This window comes from Ahaetulla prasina, chromosome 1 (assembly GCF_028640845.1).
Source record: "Ahaetulla prasina isolate Xishuangbanna chromosome 1, ASM2864084v1, whole genome shotgun sequence".
Taxonomy (NCBI): domain Eukaryota; kingdom Metazoa; phylum Chordata; class Lepidosauria; order Squamata; family Colubridae; genus Ahaetulla; species Ahaetulla prasina.
In genome coordinates this window covers 243,455,033-243,466,589 of record NC_080539.1, presented here as the reverse complement: position 1 = coordinate 243,466,589, position 11,557 = coordinate 243,455,033, and the positions used below count along the sequence as shown (strand labels likewise).

General features: G+C 50.1%; 1 protein-coding gene across 2 annotated transcripts; it reads left to right on the top strand.

The window, feature by feature from the left end:
* Positions 1-2,635: 2,635 nt before the first annotated feature.
* Positions 2,636-9,179, top strand: EN1 (engrailed homeobox 1). 2 transcript variants are annotated; one of them, XM_058165357.1, is made up of 2 exons: positions 2,636-3,757; positions 8,716-9,179. In XM_058165357.1, exons 1-2 carry the CDS (start codon positions 3,271-3,273, stop codon positions 9,030-9,032), a joined length of 804 nt encoding a protein of 267 aa, XP_058021340.1. In that variant the 5' UTR covers positions 2,636-3,270; the 3' UTR covers positions 9,033-9,179. The 2 variants fall into 2 exon arrangements, with proteins under 2 accessions (XP_058021340.1, XP_058021339.1); XM_058165356.1 differs by having other exon boundaries at positions 2,636-4,150.
* Positions 9,180-11,557: the final 2,378 nt, after the last annotated feature.

The following is an 11,557-nucleotide window of genomic DNA, read 5'->3' as shown; positions in this document are numbered from 1 at the left end:
GGCCCATTTCGGGATGACGGGTGCGCGCGCGCGCTGGTTTGCGGGTGCACGTGCGCGCGCCCCAGCACCTAATCAAAACTATGGGCCCGCCAGCGCATTTATCATCCCATTACTGTAACAAATCCGGGCTCCCACTCCATGAAAGGTAAAATGAATTACCGACGTTAAGCCGTCAATAAAGTCATTTCTGTAAATGGTGTCTCCGAAGGACTGCAGCATTATTCAACCAGCTTTATCAGCAGCTGGGAAATTACGTGGAGAGGCGCGCAGCGTGTAATAGGGGCCCTGCTTACTTTGATTAAGCGCTGTGCCAGGGAATAGTGACAGTGCTTTTTGACCAGGTTTTATTCGCCGTCTTCTGATGAACGCCAAGCTGATCAGGCGGAATGAAGAGTAATTAAAACCTATAAATTATCTTTCGCAGTCCTTCTCAAGGCGTCTCTTTGCAGGCGAGATAAGGCGGCGGGCCCCCATTTACGGCTCTGAAAGGGACGAAGGCACACAAAGGCGACGCCGCTAAATGGGATATTGATAGTGTCCTAATTAGAATTTAATTAAGTACCCACGCTCGCTTTTGGGATAAAGATTTCATTTTTTTTGGTCCTCCTCCTCCGCTCTTTTTGCGAACTAAAATATAAATAAAGTCCAATTTTGGAAAAGGGAGGGGAAACTCAACGAGAGGAATGTGAATGGCCAGATGTTCAACAGTCGTTTAATTTTGGTGTGTGCCTGCGCGATGTGTTGATTCCCTGGTGCCATTTAGTAAGCAGACCTACAATAGTTGCTTTTAAAGTTGTTGCAAAACTGGGCCTTCGGGGAGAAAAGCACGATTCAAAGCATCCTTGCTTTTTAGCAGACCCGAATGCGATTCATAAGAAACAAAGGCGATTCCTTTGACATCTCCAGAAAAGGGTGTTCCGGCTTCCTCGGCTGGAAAATCCCTCCTTTGGGCGGTTGTGGGGAATCACACAGGCACACACAAGCATCCCATTTGAAACACGGGGCTCTCTCGAAACGATCCAATTTAAAAATCCAACCTTTAAAAGAAAAAGGAATCGGAGCGAAAAAAAGAGAGTAACGACCGACCCCACGTGATGCCGAGTGGGGGCTTCGCGTCCCTCCACTCCTGGGCAAACAGGATCGCGGATTGTCGATCCGCAGTCTCCGAAATCCGAGGAGCACCTGTAACCTGCCGTGGGCCACAACGTGGGCCCGAGAAATCCTCCTCAAGTTGCCTTCCACTCAAAACGACCGCTGGGTGATATTCACCACCCGGCAGCCTTTCGAAGCTTAAGGGTGCGTGGAAGAGAATGAGCACGAGAGAGAGAGAATAGGCGAACACTCCCGAAATCACTACGAAAGGCTTTGGACAAACGGCAGAAGGCCTAGTGTGGACGATTTCTACTAGCCATGACTTGTGTGCAAGTGTAAGTGTGTGAGTGTGAGGGGAGCAAAAATGGCAGGTCCCTCTCGAGTGAAACCAAGCAGTCGACCACCGTTTGATTCTTGCACTACCGGTTGGGCTAAGAATCCTTTTTACATTTTAACCCGACACGACTCGCTTAGCTGCTGCTTCTCCGGCGCATCCAACCTATTCATGTGTGAAAACGCCGTGGGATTAGAAGTTGCCCTTGTTGCACCACATCTCGGGAAGAAGGAAAGGGTCGCCGCTGGTCTTCGGACTAGAGAAAGGTGGGTGTCCAAAGCTCTATCAAACCAGCCCAAATACCCTCAGCTCCTACTACTAATTCCAACGGCAGGAAGACGAGTTCTTCGCTTAAAGCTCCAGGCTGGTGGGAGACACCTGCCCAAAGGAAGGAAGTTAACTCTGAGCAAACGACGTTCAAAATCCCACGGCAATTTCCCCTTTCAAACCACAATGCAGCTGGGAAGGGCAGGTTTGTGGGGCTAAAGTTACCTGGAAAATTCGTTTGGTTAAAAACTCTTGAACCACGGGTTTCTCAAGCGTATTCATTTCAAATATGGGAATACATCCCGCACGCAGACTCAAAGCAACAAAGAGAGGTGCGGTAGGAACAGGGACCCTCGCCCCCCCCTCCATTGCTACCCATTCTCAGCAAAATGCTTTTTTCCCCTTTTGATTTGATTCAGAAAAAACATCTATAAAGGAATCCGAATCCTTTCCTTTCGGCATGTTACATTTTATGAATGGAAAACCAGGAATGATTTTTTAAAAATCACAAATTCTTTTCCCCGGGGTTTAGAACTGACTCTAGAGAGAGGCCAAAAGAAAAAGAGAAAGAAGCACACACACACACACACACACAAACGTCTTAATGGAAGTCGGAAAAGTTTTCGGTAGCGTTTATTTCATATTTGGTTTCTGAGAGTTATGACTGGCTGAAAAAAAAAATCCTCGGCTGGAGCGACGCAAGAACGAGAAGCGCGGTCTAGGAGATGATGCGCCAGGCAACGCGTAAATCTCTCGCTCCCTTTGAATTAGCCAGCCCCTTGGATAATGTATCTGCAAAGTTCGAATGCAGCCCATTGGCTGACGTCAGGGGCGTCACAGAATTGTGAAGCCTCTCATTGGCTCTTTCCACGTGCGGGCCATCCTCACGTGCTTCCGGTTGGAATGAAAAAAGTGTGGTTGAGAGATTTTTTAGGGAGAGTTTGTTGCAAGATCGGAGCTGTCAGAGATTTTGCTTCCCCCCCCCTTTTTCCCCTTTTTCTTTCTTTTCTTTTTTCTTTTTTTTAAAAAAAAAGGAACGTGGAGGAAAAAGAGGGGAAGAAAGGTGGGAGAAAAAGATGCACGTGCGAGTGGGCGATTAAAGCATCCAGCCAAGAACCGATCCATGGGCAAAGCTGACTCTGACACTTGGGGAACCCCAACGCTGCGCCGTTTGGAGAAAGATGGGTAGACTGTGAGGACTTCGGGGGAGGGGGCGGAGTTTGGGGGGGCTGGTTTTGTTTTGATCTCTCTCTCTCTCTCTCCCTCTCTCTTTTCCGAGAGGGGGGGAATGAGAGAGAGAGGGAGAGAGGCTGAGACTGGAAATATAAGATAACTGCAAAAAAAGCGAATCCGTCCAAATGCCCGAATCTTTGGATATCTCTCTCTACTAGATTCCCGCTCTAAAACCAACAAGTGGATTTTATTGTGCGTTTCCCCCACCCACCCCCCACCCCCTTCCCTCTAACAAAATTCTCAGAATCAGAATCCCTCCACCTCCTGGACTGGCGAGGTGGGGGAGTCCGGAAAGTGGTGGGGGGCAAAGAGAAGACGGCGATCTCCGGAGCTGGCGACCGACTATGGAAGAGCAGGCGGACGCTAAAAGCCAGCGCGACTCGGCTCCGACTCCAGTCAGCGGGAGCAGCGGGAGCGATGGCGAGAGCGTCCCGGTGTCTCCCAGCGGCCACGCTCCCTTGTCTCCCGCACCGCCTTGCCTCGTGCCTCTGCCCCACCATCCGCACCACCATCACCACCACGGCCACCATCAGCACCAGCACCAGCACCAGGCACCTCCGCCCCCCCAGCAGCAGCAGCAGCAGCCGAGGCCGCCGCCGCCGCCGCCGCCACCGCTGCCGCCGCCGCAGCAGCAGCAGCAGCATCGCACCACCAACTTTTTCATCGACAACATCCTGAGGCCGGACTTTGGCTGCAAGAAAGAGCACCTCTTGATCCTGGCCGGCGGCCCTGCGGCGTCCGGAGGAGGAGGAGGAGGGGGAGGAGGGGGAGGCAGCGGCGGCGGCGGCGGCAGCGGCCGGGACAGAGACCTAGATCGCGCGGCCAGCTCAGGTAGAGAAAATGTCAGCCCACTGCTCGGCAGGCCCCTCAACCCGGCCTCCACTCTCCTTAGCGCCGACTCGCCCGGGAACCCCGACAGCTCCTCCACGACCTCCAAAACGAGCCCGGCCGCGGCAGCAGCGGTAGGGACGGCCAAGCCCCCCTCCACTACCTCCTCCTCCACCTCCTCCACCTCTTCCACCTCCTCCTCCTCTTCCTCCTCCTCCTCCTCCTGCTCGGAAGGGAGTGGAACTAACCCGGCGAAGTACGGGGAACACGCCAACCCGGCCATCCTCCTCGTGGGCTCCGGGAATGGAGGAGTGGGGGCCTCCGGCGAGGGTCAACAGCCGCTGGTTTGGCCGGCCTGGGTTTACTGCACTAGGTATTCAGACAGACCGTCCTCGGGTAAGAATCCTCTTGAGAACCCAACCCCCACCCCCCTTCTCTCCCCCCTTCTCCTCTCGGGTGGTTTTTGGTTCGGCTATGCATGCCAGCTCCCCTTGCTCTCCACTCCCTCCCCTCACCCCACCTCCGACCCGAACGATCAGCCTGTGACCTTCCTGTCTTTCTTCCGCCTCGGGATCCAAATCTGGGGCCGGGGGCGGGGACTTGCTGCGGGACCCAGCAGGCTTGGGGTCCTTGTCCCAAGGTTGTCCCGCTCAGGGGCTCCGCCGACACTCCAGCTGGGTTTAGGAGCTCCGCTTTGCCCGCGCTTGGCCTGAAAGTTGGGTTATTTCCAAAGAAACGGAGCGAAGATCGGTTCTCCGAGCTATTCTTTGGAAGTCCAGCCGCCGGGGAGGTGGGCAGAGAGGCGGAGGTCGTGGGTTGATTGTTTAATCTTCTGGCCCGTCTTGTCCTCCGACCACCAACCACCACCGCAATTTTAAGACCCTTTATTCTCTAGAACGAAGAAGCCCCTTCCCTAAAGAACAGCCTCGGTCCTAAACGCAAAATAGCCCGAAAGCTCAAGTCGCTGAGAATCCAGCGGCCTCACCCAAGCGGGCAAAGGCGATCCTTCGGCGTTCAGAATCGGGCTGGCAAAAGCGGACGTTTTGAGAGGCCATTCCCTGCACTCTGATTAATTTTGTTTGAGTGACTCTTTCATCAAGAAAGGGCTTGAGCAAATAAATCTCTTTCCTTCGTTTTATAGTGATGGGTGCATAAAGTCAAAGGGAGGTTTTGAATTTTGGAGATCCAAGTCCGGGCTGATAGAATTCGTGGGGCGTGTTGGGCGACGAATTGTTTCTTCCGCGGGGGATGACGGTCGCCATTAGTTTTGGGGCTAGTGCGGAATGGTGGGTTGAATGAGATACCTGCACTTTTAGCGGGTTTGATGTTTGGAAGGTCGAGGCAAGCGGAAAGAATAGAAGAGCAGAAGGTTGTGCGGGGCGCGAAGGGAAAGTTGTGGGGGGAAGGAAATGCTTGGTGCAAGGAAGGCCTCGCGTGGCGGAGAGCAAAATTCAGGCCCCAGGCCTTGGCTTCGGGGTCTTTTCTTCACGATTAGTCATTTAAATGTGGCTTGGCCACCTTCTTCCGCCAGCTGTAGGAATGGCGCCCCATTTGTTCTCGGGGTTCCCCGAACTAAAAGGCTGGCAGAGAGAGAGAGAGAGAGAGAGAGAGAGAGAGCTTTCCTCGACTCCATTCCCAGAGCAAGGGAGGAAGAACCAAGCCGAGACCAGGGAGAAAACGGCTTCCCTCGGCGCTCCCCAACCAGCTCCTTTCCGCAGGCGATTGATCAGTCCGCCGCTATCAGCTTCAGCCATCGCGACCGCGCTGCTATTGACACCTCCCCGCGCCTTGGAAACGCAGAAAAGCCACTGTGATTGACTAAACGAGTTGATTGAGTGATTGAGCTGTCAGGGCTTTCGTCCGCGCCCAGGCCCCGGGATTTTAGCCCTTCTTTCCCAGCTCCCCGCCGCCTCTGCCCTGGCCACGATCGGGGCTCTGGGGTTTTAAAGACGTTGGCCCCGGAAAGCACAGGGTCTCTTTCGCTCAATCGTTAGGCCAACCTGTTGACACACTTGACTTCTTGGAGAGGTTTAAGGGGCGAGGGTTGATTTTTTCAACTTTCTTTTTTTTCGGTGGGGAGGCGAAGGCGGTGTGCTCTAAGCAGGTGTCTGTTTAGTCCCCCAGCTACCCTCTTTAGAGACCAGGCCGAATTAGGGACAGAAGCTGTTTTCCAGGTCAGCTGGGCAGGATCTGACCCTCGAATTCCACTAATTAGTTCAACACAATATGTCCAGCAGTTTTGGGCGTGTGTTTGTAGACGTCCTCTGAAAAATATCGATCTGAAATCTGCGGTTATTCTTGGGGTTTATTTTTAATTGAAAGGGGGAAATCGGAAAACATCTGGATTTTGCCTCCTGGAGGTTCTATCCCTACATGAACACCCCCATCAGCATTACCATTTTATCTAGCCAAGCTCGAAATAAGGCAGAGTTGTAACTTTGAGGCCTACTACATCCTGGAGAGTTTCCATCAGGGACGTTTTCTTGGAACCTTAAGAAGAAGGAAAAAAATCTCACTTGAAGCTTAGGGAGGAAATCGAAAAGCAATGAATTTCCCTTTTATGCTATAAAAGACCACCCCAAACACACACACACACACACACACGAAGGAAATATTATTTTTCTTTCCTTTTTTTGTTTAAAAAAGGAACCTCCTTACAATATTTCTTAGGAATTTGGCGAATAATAGATAAAGAAGGTACTTTAACACATTTTTAAAAAAAAAAATATATCTAAACAATTTTTAGCTATTTTTTTCGTCCAGCGAAGCAAAATAAGGGTTTTGGAAACGATATTACGCCCTCTTGCCTGGAGAATTTAACAACTAAACCAGCATTTTTTAAACAACCGCCTTTTCCTGAATAAAATTTCAAATCCCCCGCACAACTCTGGGGAGGCGGTTAGATTAGAAGGAAGGGAGAAATATAGAACAGTTTGCTCTATCGGGGGATCCACATTGATGGGTTTAGGCAGTTAGGACTACCTGACTCTTGATTCTTTTCTGGTTTGTTGAAAAGAAGCTTAACTTTCAGGAAAAGAGAAACTTCCAGGTGGAATTTATTTATTTATTTATTTATATATTTTAAAATGTGCCATATCTGCTGCAAATAAAAACGACCCCCCTTCCTTCCCTAATTTCCCAGCCATTTATTCTTGTAGCTAAAAATATACCCGCGGGGGGGGGGGGGAGGTGCGTGCGTGTATATGTAGGCTTCCCCAGTTTGGTGCTGTTTCAATGTGTTCTTATGTAGACACAATTTGGGGGGTGGGTATTGAGGAGAAATCCCCAGCAGGGCTCAGAGAAATGCTTGGGATGAGACAGTGGGTGATGTGGGAAGAACTGAAGTAAAACTGGGGTTCTCAATCAGGATTGCTTTGTCTCAATCTTCTCTGTTAAAAATTCAATTCCTACATTTTAAAAGGACGGCAACATTTTCTTGCCTGTTTTTTTTTTGGGGGGGGGGGAGGGTTCATGTGGGAGGAAAATGTTCTCCCCGTCTGGGTCAAACTGATTCCTAATCCCAAAGAGGTGGCTTCTGTTTTTAGGCTGCGGCAAGCGCCTGAGGGCCAACGGTTATCTATCCCTATTTGGATAGCTTTTCTTTTCTTTTCTCTTGTCTTTTTCTTCTCCTACGACCGAAAAAAACCCAAAACAAAACCGCTTTATCCAAGTGCTTGTCGAATTAAATTTGGGACTTCCTCAGCATTCATTTCGAGCCTTCCAATTTTCAAACCTGGCCTTAAATTTTTTTTTATATTTTTTTTTGCGTCTGCCAAAAAGAGGGATGATGCCGAAGCCTTCCCCCGTTTCATTTTGACCCTTGATATTCTGGAAGGGCTGCTTATCTGATCAGGGGTCTCCGGGGGAGGGGGTGTTGAGGGGGGGGGAAAAGGAAGACACCTAGGAATCCCCTCCGAATGGGAGCCGTACCAGAGATAAAACGCCGTCTGTAATGTAACCTCTTTTCAATGACTGTTTTTCGCTTTTTTCCCCCCTCTGTGCGAATGGTTTTAACGGTGCATCTAATAATCAGTGGGGTCGCCCCCTTTCCCCTCCCTTCTATAATCAGTTTCATACCGTGGCTTTTAAAGAGGAGACTTGGAGGTGGTGAAGGGAAAGAAAAGGCCGGCCCGTCCGATGCAATCGCGGCCTATATGCGCCTTGTTCAGGCATTTTCAGGAAAATGTAAGCCAGGTCTTCATCCAGGCATCAGGTCTCTGGCTCTCTTCAGCCGCCGAAAGAGCGTTGCGAAGATATCAGACCACCAGCGTTTTAGAGACCCCTGAATTAGGCCAGCAGGGGGAAAAGAATGGCAAGGGCCCTGCATTTCCCGGCCAGAATATCCTCCGGTTTAAGTCTTTTCTTTGTTGTTTCTCTCTTTTTCCCTCTCCCTCTCTTCTCCCCCCACCCTCTCTCTGCTGGTCTTTTCCCCCGTTCGCTCTTTCTCTTTCGCGGCACCTCCGGCTTTGGCGGGTTTGTGTGTGTGTGTTGTTGAGGTATCTTGATTTTCTAGGGGGAGAAGGGAGCAGAGGGCGAAGGCAGGACATCTTCGGGCAGCTGTAGTGGTGAAGGACGGCGGCGGGGAAGGGGAAGCCGCGGCTTTCCAAGCTCAGCAGTGGGAGGGGGAGAGGAAGAATTGAAAGAGAAAACAGTCGGCCCCCGCCTTCTCTCCCACTCCCCATCGCGGCCCTGTTTAGGGTTGCCGGCTGTCCGCTTTACGGAGGGATAGGTCGCTTCTTTTCCACCAGAGCCCCTTATCCTCCTGGATGCGACCCCTGGCCCAATACCCGCCCTCAGGTGCGCTCGGACGCTTTTGGTTTTTGTGGCCTGTTTCTGACCCAGCTCCGTTGTGTCCTTCCCGGCTCTCCTGCCCCGTCCCCCGGCTTCCCTTTCGTGTGTGTGCCTGTCTTTCCTCCCTTCCCTTCCTCTCCCTTCCCTCCCCTCCCTCCTCCCCGCTGTAGGTCCCCGAACGAGGAAGCTGAAGAAGAAGAAGAACGAGAAGGAGGACAAGCGGCCGCGCACGGCCTTCACCGCCGAGCAGCTGCAGAGACTCAAGGCGGAGTTCCAGGCCAACCGCTACATCACCGAGCAGCGGCGACAGACGTTGGCCCAGGAGCTGAGCCTCAACGAGTCCCAGATCAAGATCTGGTTCCAAAACAAGCGGGCCAAGATCAAGAAAGCCACCGGCATCAAGAACGGCCTAGCCCTTCACCTCATGGCCCAAGGACTGTACAATCATTCCACCACCACCGTGCAGGACAAAGAGGACAGCGAGTGAGGCCGGACCGACCCGGCTGTCCCCGCGGACTGTCCCCCTCCCCACATCCCCTCCGCCCCCGTTGGCTACCTTTTCGTTTCATTCGCTTTAATTCTTCCTAAGATTATTATTATTATTATTATTAAAATATTATTATTATTATTATTATTACGAACCTGAGTGACAGGGAAGACAAAGAAGGCCGCTTTGGTGAAGCTAAGCGAAAACAAAACCCTGCAAGGACAGCGAGGCCGGCGCGGGGACTCGAACGAGGGGTTCTGTTTTCAAGAAAACGAATCAAATTTATGGTTTATTATTATCCGCAGTTTTGAGGATTCCAACATTAAATTCCGAACACTTTAAAAAAAAAGTCTATATAGCCAAACATCGTATGATCTTGTATATATTTAATTTCAGGTAAGAAAATCAATTATGGAAAAAAAAGTGTAGGTTTTTTTAAAAAAATATTTTTCCTTTTCGCTCAGCCATTGAGCGGCTCCCCTCTCGCGTCTCCCCAAAGCTGTTGGGTCTTTTATTTTTCTTATTTGTTTCCTTAATTATTAATCTCCCTTCTTCCCCGCAGCCTCAAGTCCTGTCAGCATCTTAGTTTTGAAGTGTTTGTCTGGCTCCTCCCCCCCCTTTGTTTTTCTGCCTCCCTTCCCCGCGTTCTCGTGTGTGCCTCGGCCGATCTTGAGTTTGTGTGTGTGCGCGCGCGTCCCTTCCCGAGGAACACCGGTGACCCCCACAGACTGCCAGACTGACCCCTTGCTGCAAGCCAAAGATTTTTTTCTGTAGTCTGAAATAAAACGTAGATTGTGTTCAGGATGTTATGTCGGTTCTGTAATCCTTTCTCTTCCCCCAGCCCTCCCCACTTTTATACACATACCTATATGGAAACATCCCACACTGCTTGTATATACGTATATATTTTCCCTCTCGCTCTACTTGGTAAATATTTCTTCTTTTAGAAAGAGGCAATCAATATTTCATTAAAACTCTTGTTTTCTTTGCTTTATTCTCTCTCATCTCCCACCCCCCCTCCTTTTCCTTCTGGGGAAAACCAATTAAACCGAACGTGCTAATAGTTTGCTGCTTCGGATGGAGGTTTAGAACTAAATCTTGAGATCCCCCACCACCTCCCCGTGCCCCCCTCCCAAATGTGCATAGCGCCGAGGCCAACTCCTCAGCCCCCACTCCTGTTCCTCCTCTTCCTCTTCAGGATTCCTAAGCCTAAATTCATTTGTTTTCAAGTGGAACTCGAACTGGCCAGGACTAACTTTATGTACAGTTTGGAAGAGATCCCTAGTTGAGGTCAAGAATTAGACTTTACAGGTCTCAGGGGTTGCAATGCTATATGAAAACCTGTGTGCATGTGCATGCACTAATAATGACACAAATTTCATGGCTCTTTCCAGTTCCAGGATGGGTTAGAAAGAAAATTTGTCTGAGAGCTTCCTGCCTTATATCCGAGATCGTATTGAATTTCTACTGAGGCGCCTTTGGCCAGGAAGGAGGAGAGAGCTCTCTCTCTCTCTGTGTGTGTGTGTGTGTGTGTGTAGGAGAGAGGGAGAGAGAGAGTGTGAGTGGGTGAGTGAACAAGAGAATGGGAATGATCAGTACTTTGCAGACAGTTGCTTAGCAGCACAGCATAATGAATGGAGTGGCGAGGGGTAGAGATTGTTTTCCTTCCTTGGCCTTCTTGAAGCAGCCAGAGCGGTGACGATGGTCCTGATCATGAGGACAACTATTATTAGTAGAATCTTTTATTCTTCTCTTTATTTCTTCCATTCTCAGTTGCGGGGCGAATGCTCCGGCGAATAAAACCTGGTCCTCCAATAGTCCGGTCTGATTATAGAACAAAAATGCTGTTTAATTTACTTGGGAGACCTCACCATCCTGGGAGTTCAGGATTAATGGAGTGACTCTTCCCTGAAATTACTCGGTGTCTGAGAAGCATGTAGGCTTCCTTTAAAAACCAGAAGCCATTTTTCCTTCCTTCCTTCCTTCCTTCCTTCCTTCCTTCCTTCCTTCCTTCCTTCCTTCCTTCCTTCCTTCCTTCCTTCCCTCCCTCCCTTCCTTCCTTCCTTCCTTCCCTCCCTCCCTTCCTTCCTTCCTTCCTTCCTTCCAGAAATGTACAGCAGCACTTAATGTTCCAGGTAGAACACCTGCATTGTATGCCCTCTGTCACGTGTGTGATCCTTCGTAGGACTGGGGAAAACATCACAAAAGGCCATCAGCAGCCAATATAAATAACATCAAGCCAGATAGATCAATGACTCCATTCTAGGCAAGGCAGCAGTCCAGTATTCTTGTTTCAGCTGAGTCCAAGGATTCTGCTATCAAACTAGCTTTCCTTGGAAATTAAACCCCTGATTTTACTGGGGTTTGCTTTAAAACAAATATGGCTGCATCCGGTGACCATTTTTCCTAATTGAAAATTAGGGGTGGGGGTTGGGGGTAATAGCAGCAAACCAGAAGTGAGATTAACCATAGCCGCGGCGTCTTGCTTGATGCATGTATGTACTTATTTTTTCTTCTTTTCTTTT

Bases quoted from the DNA above. Each gene is read 5' to 3' on its own strand.
- EN1 (XM_058165356.1), top strand. From the start codon at position 3,271: ATGGAAGAGCAGGCGGACGCTAAAAGCCAGCGCGACTCGGCTCCGACT. The intron at 4,151-8,715 runs GTAAGAATCCTC...TCCCCGCTGTAG, and splicing joins TTCAGACAGACCGTCCTCGG to GTCCCCGAACGAGGAAGCTG.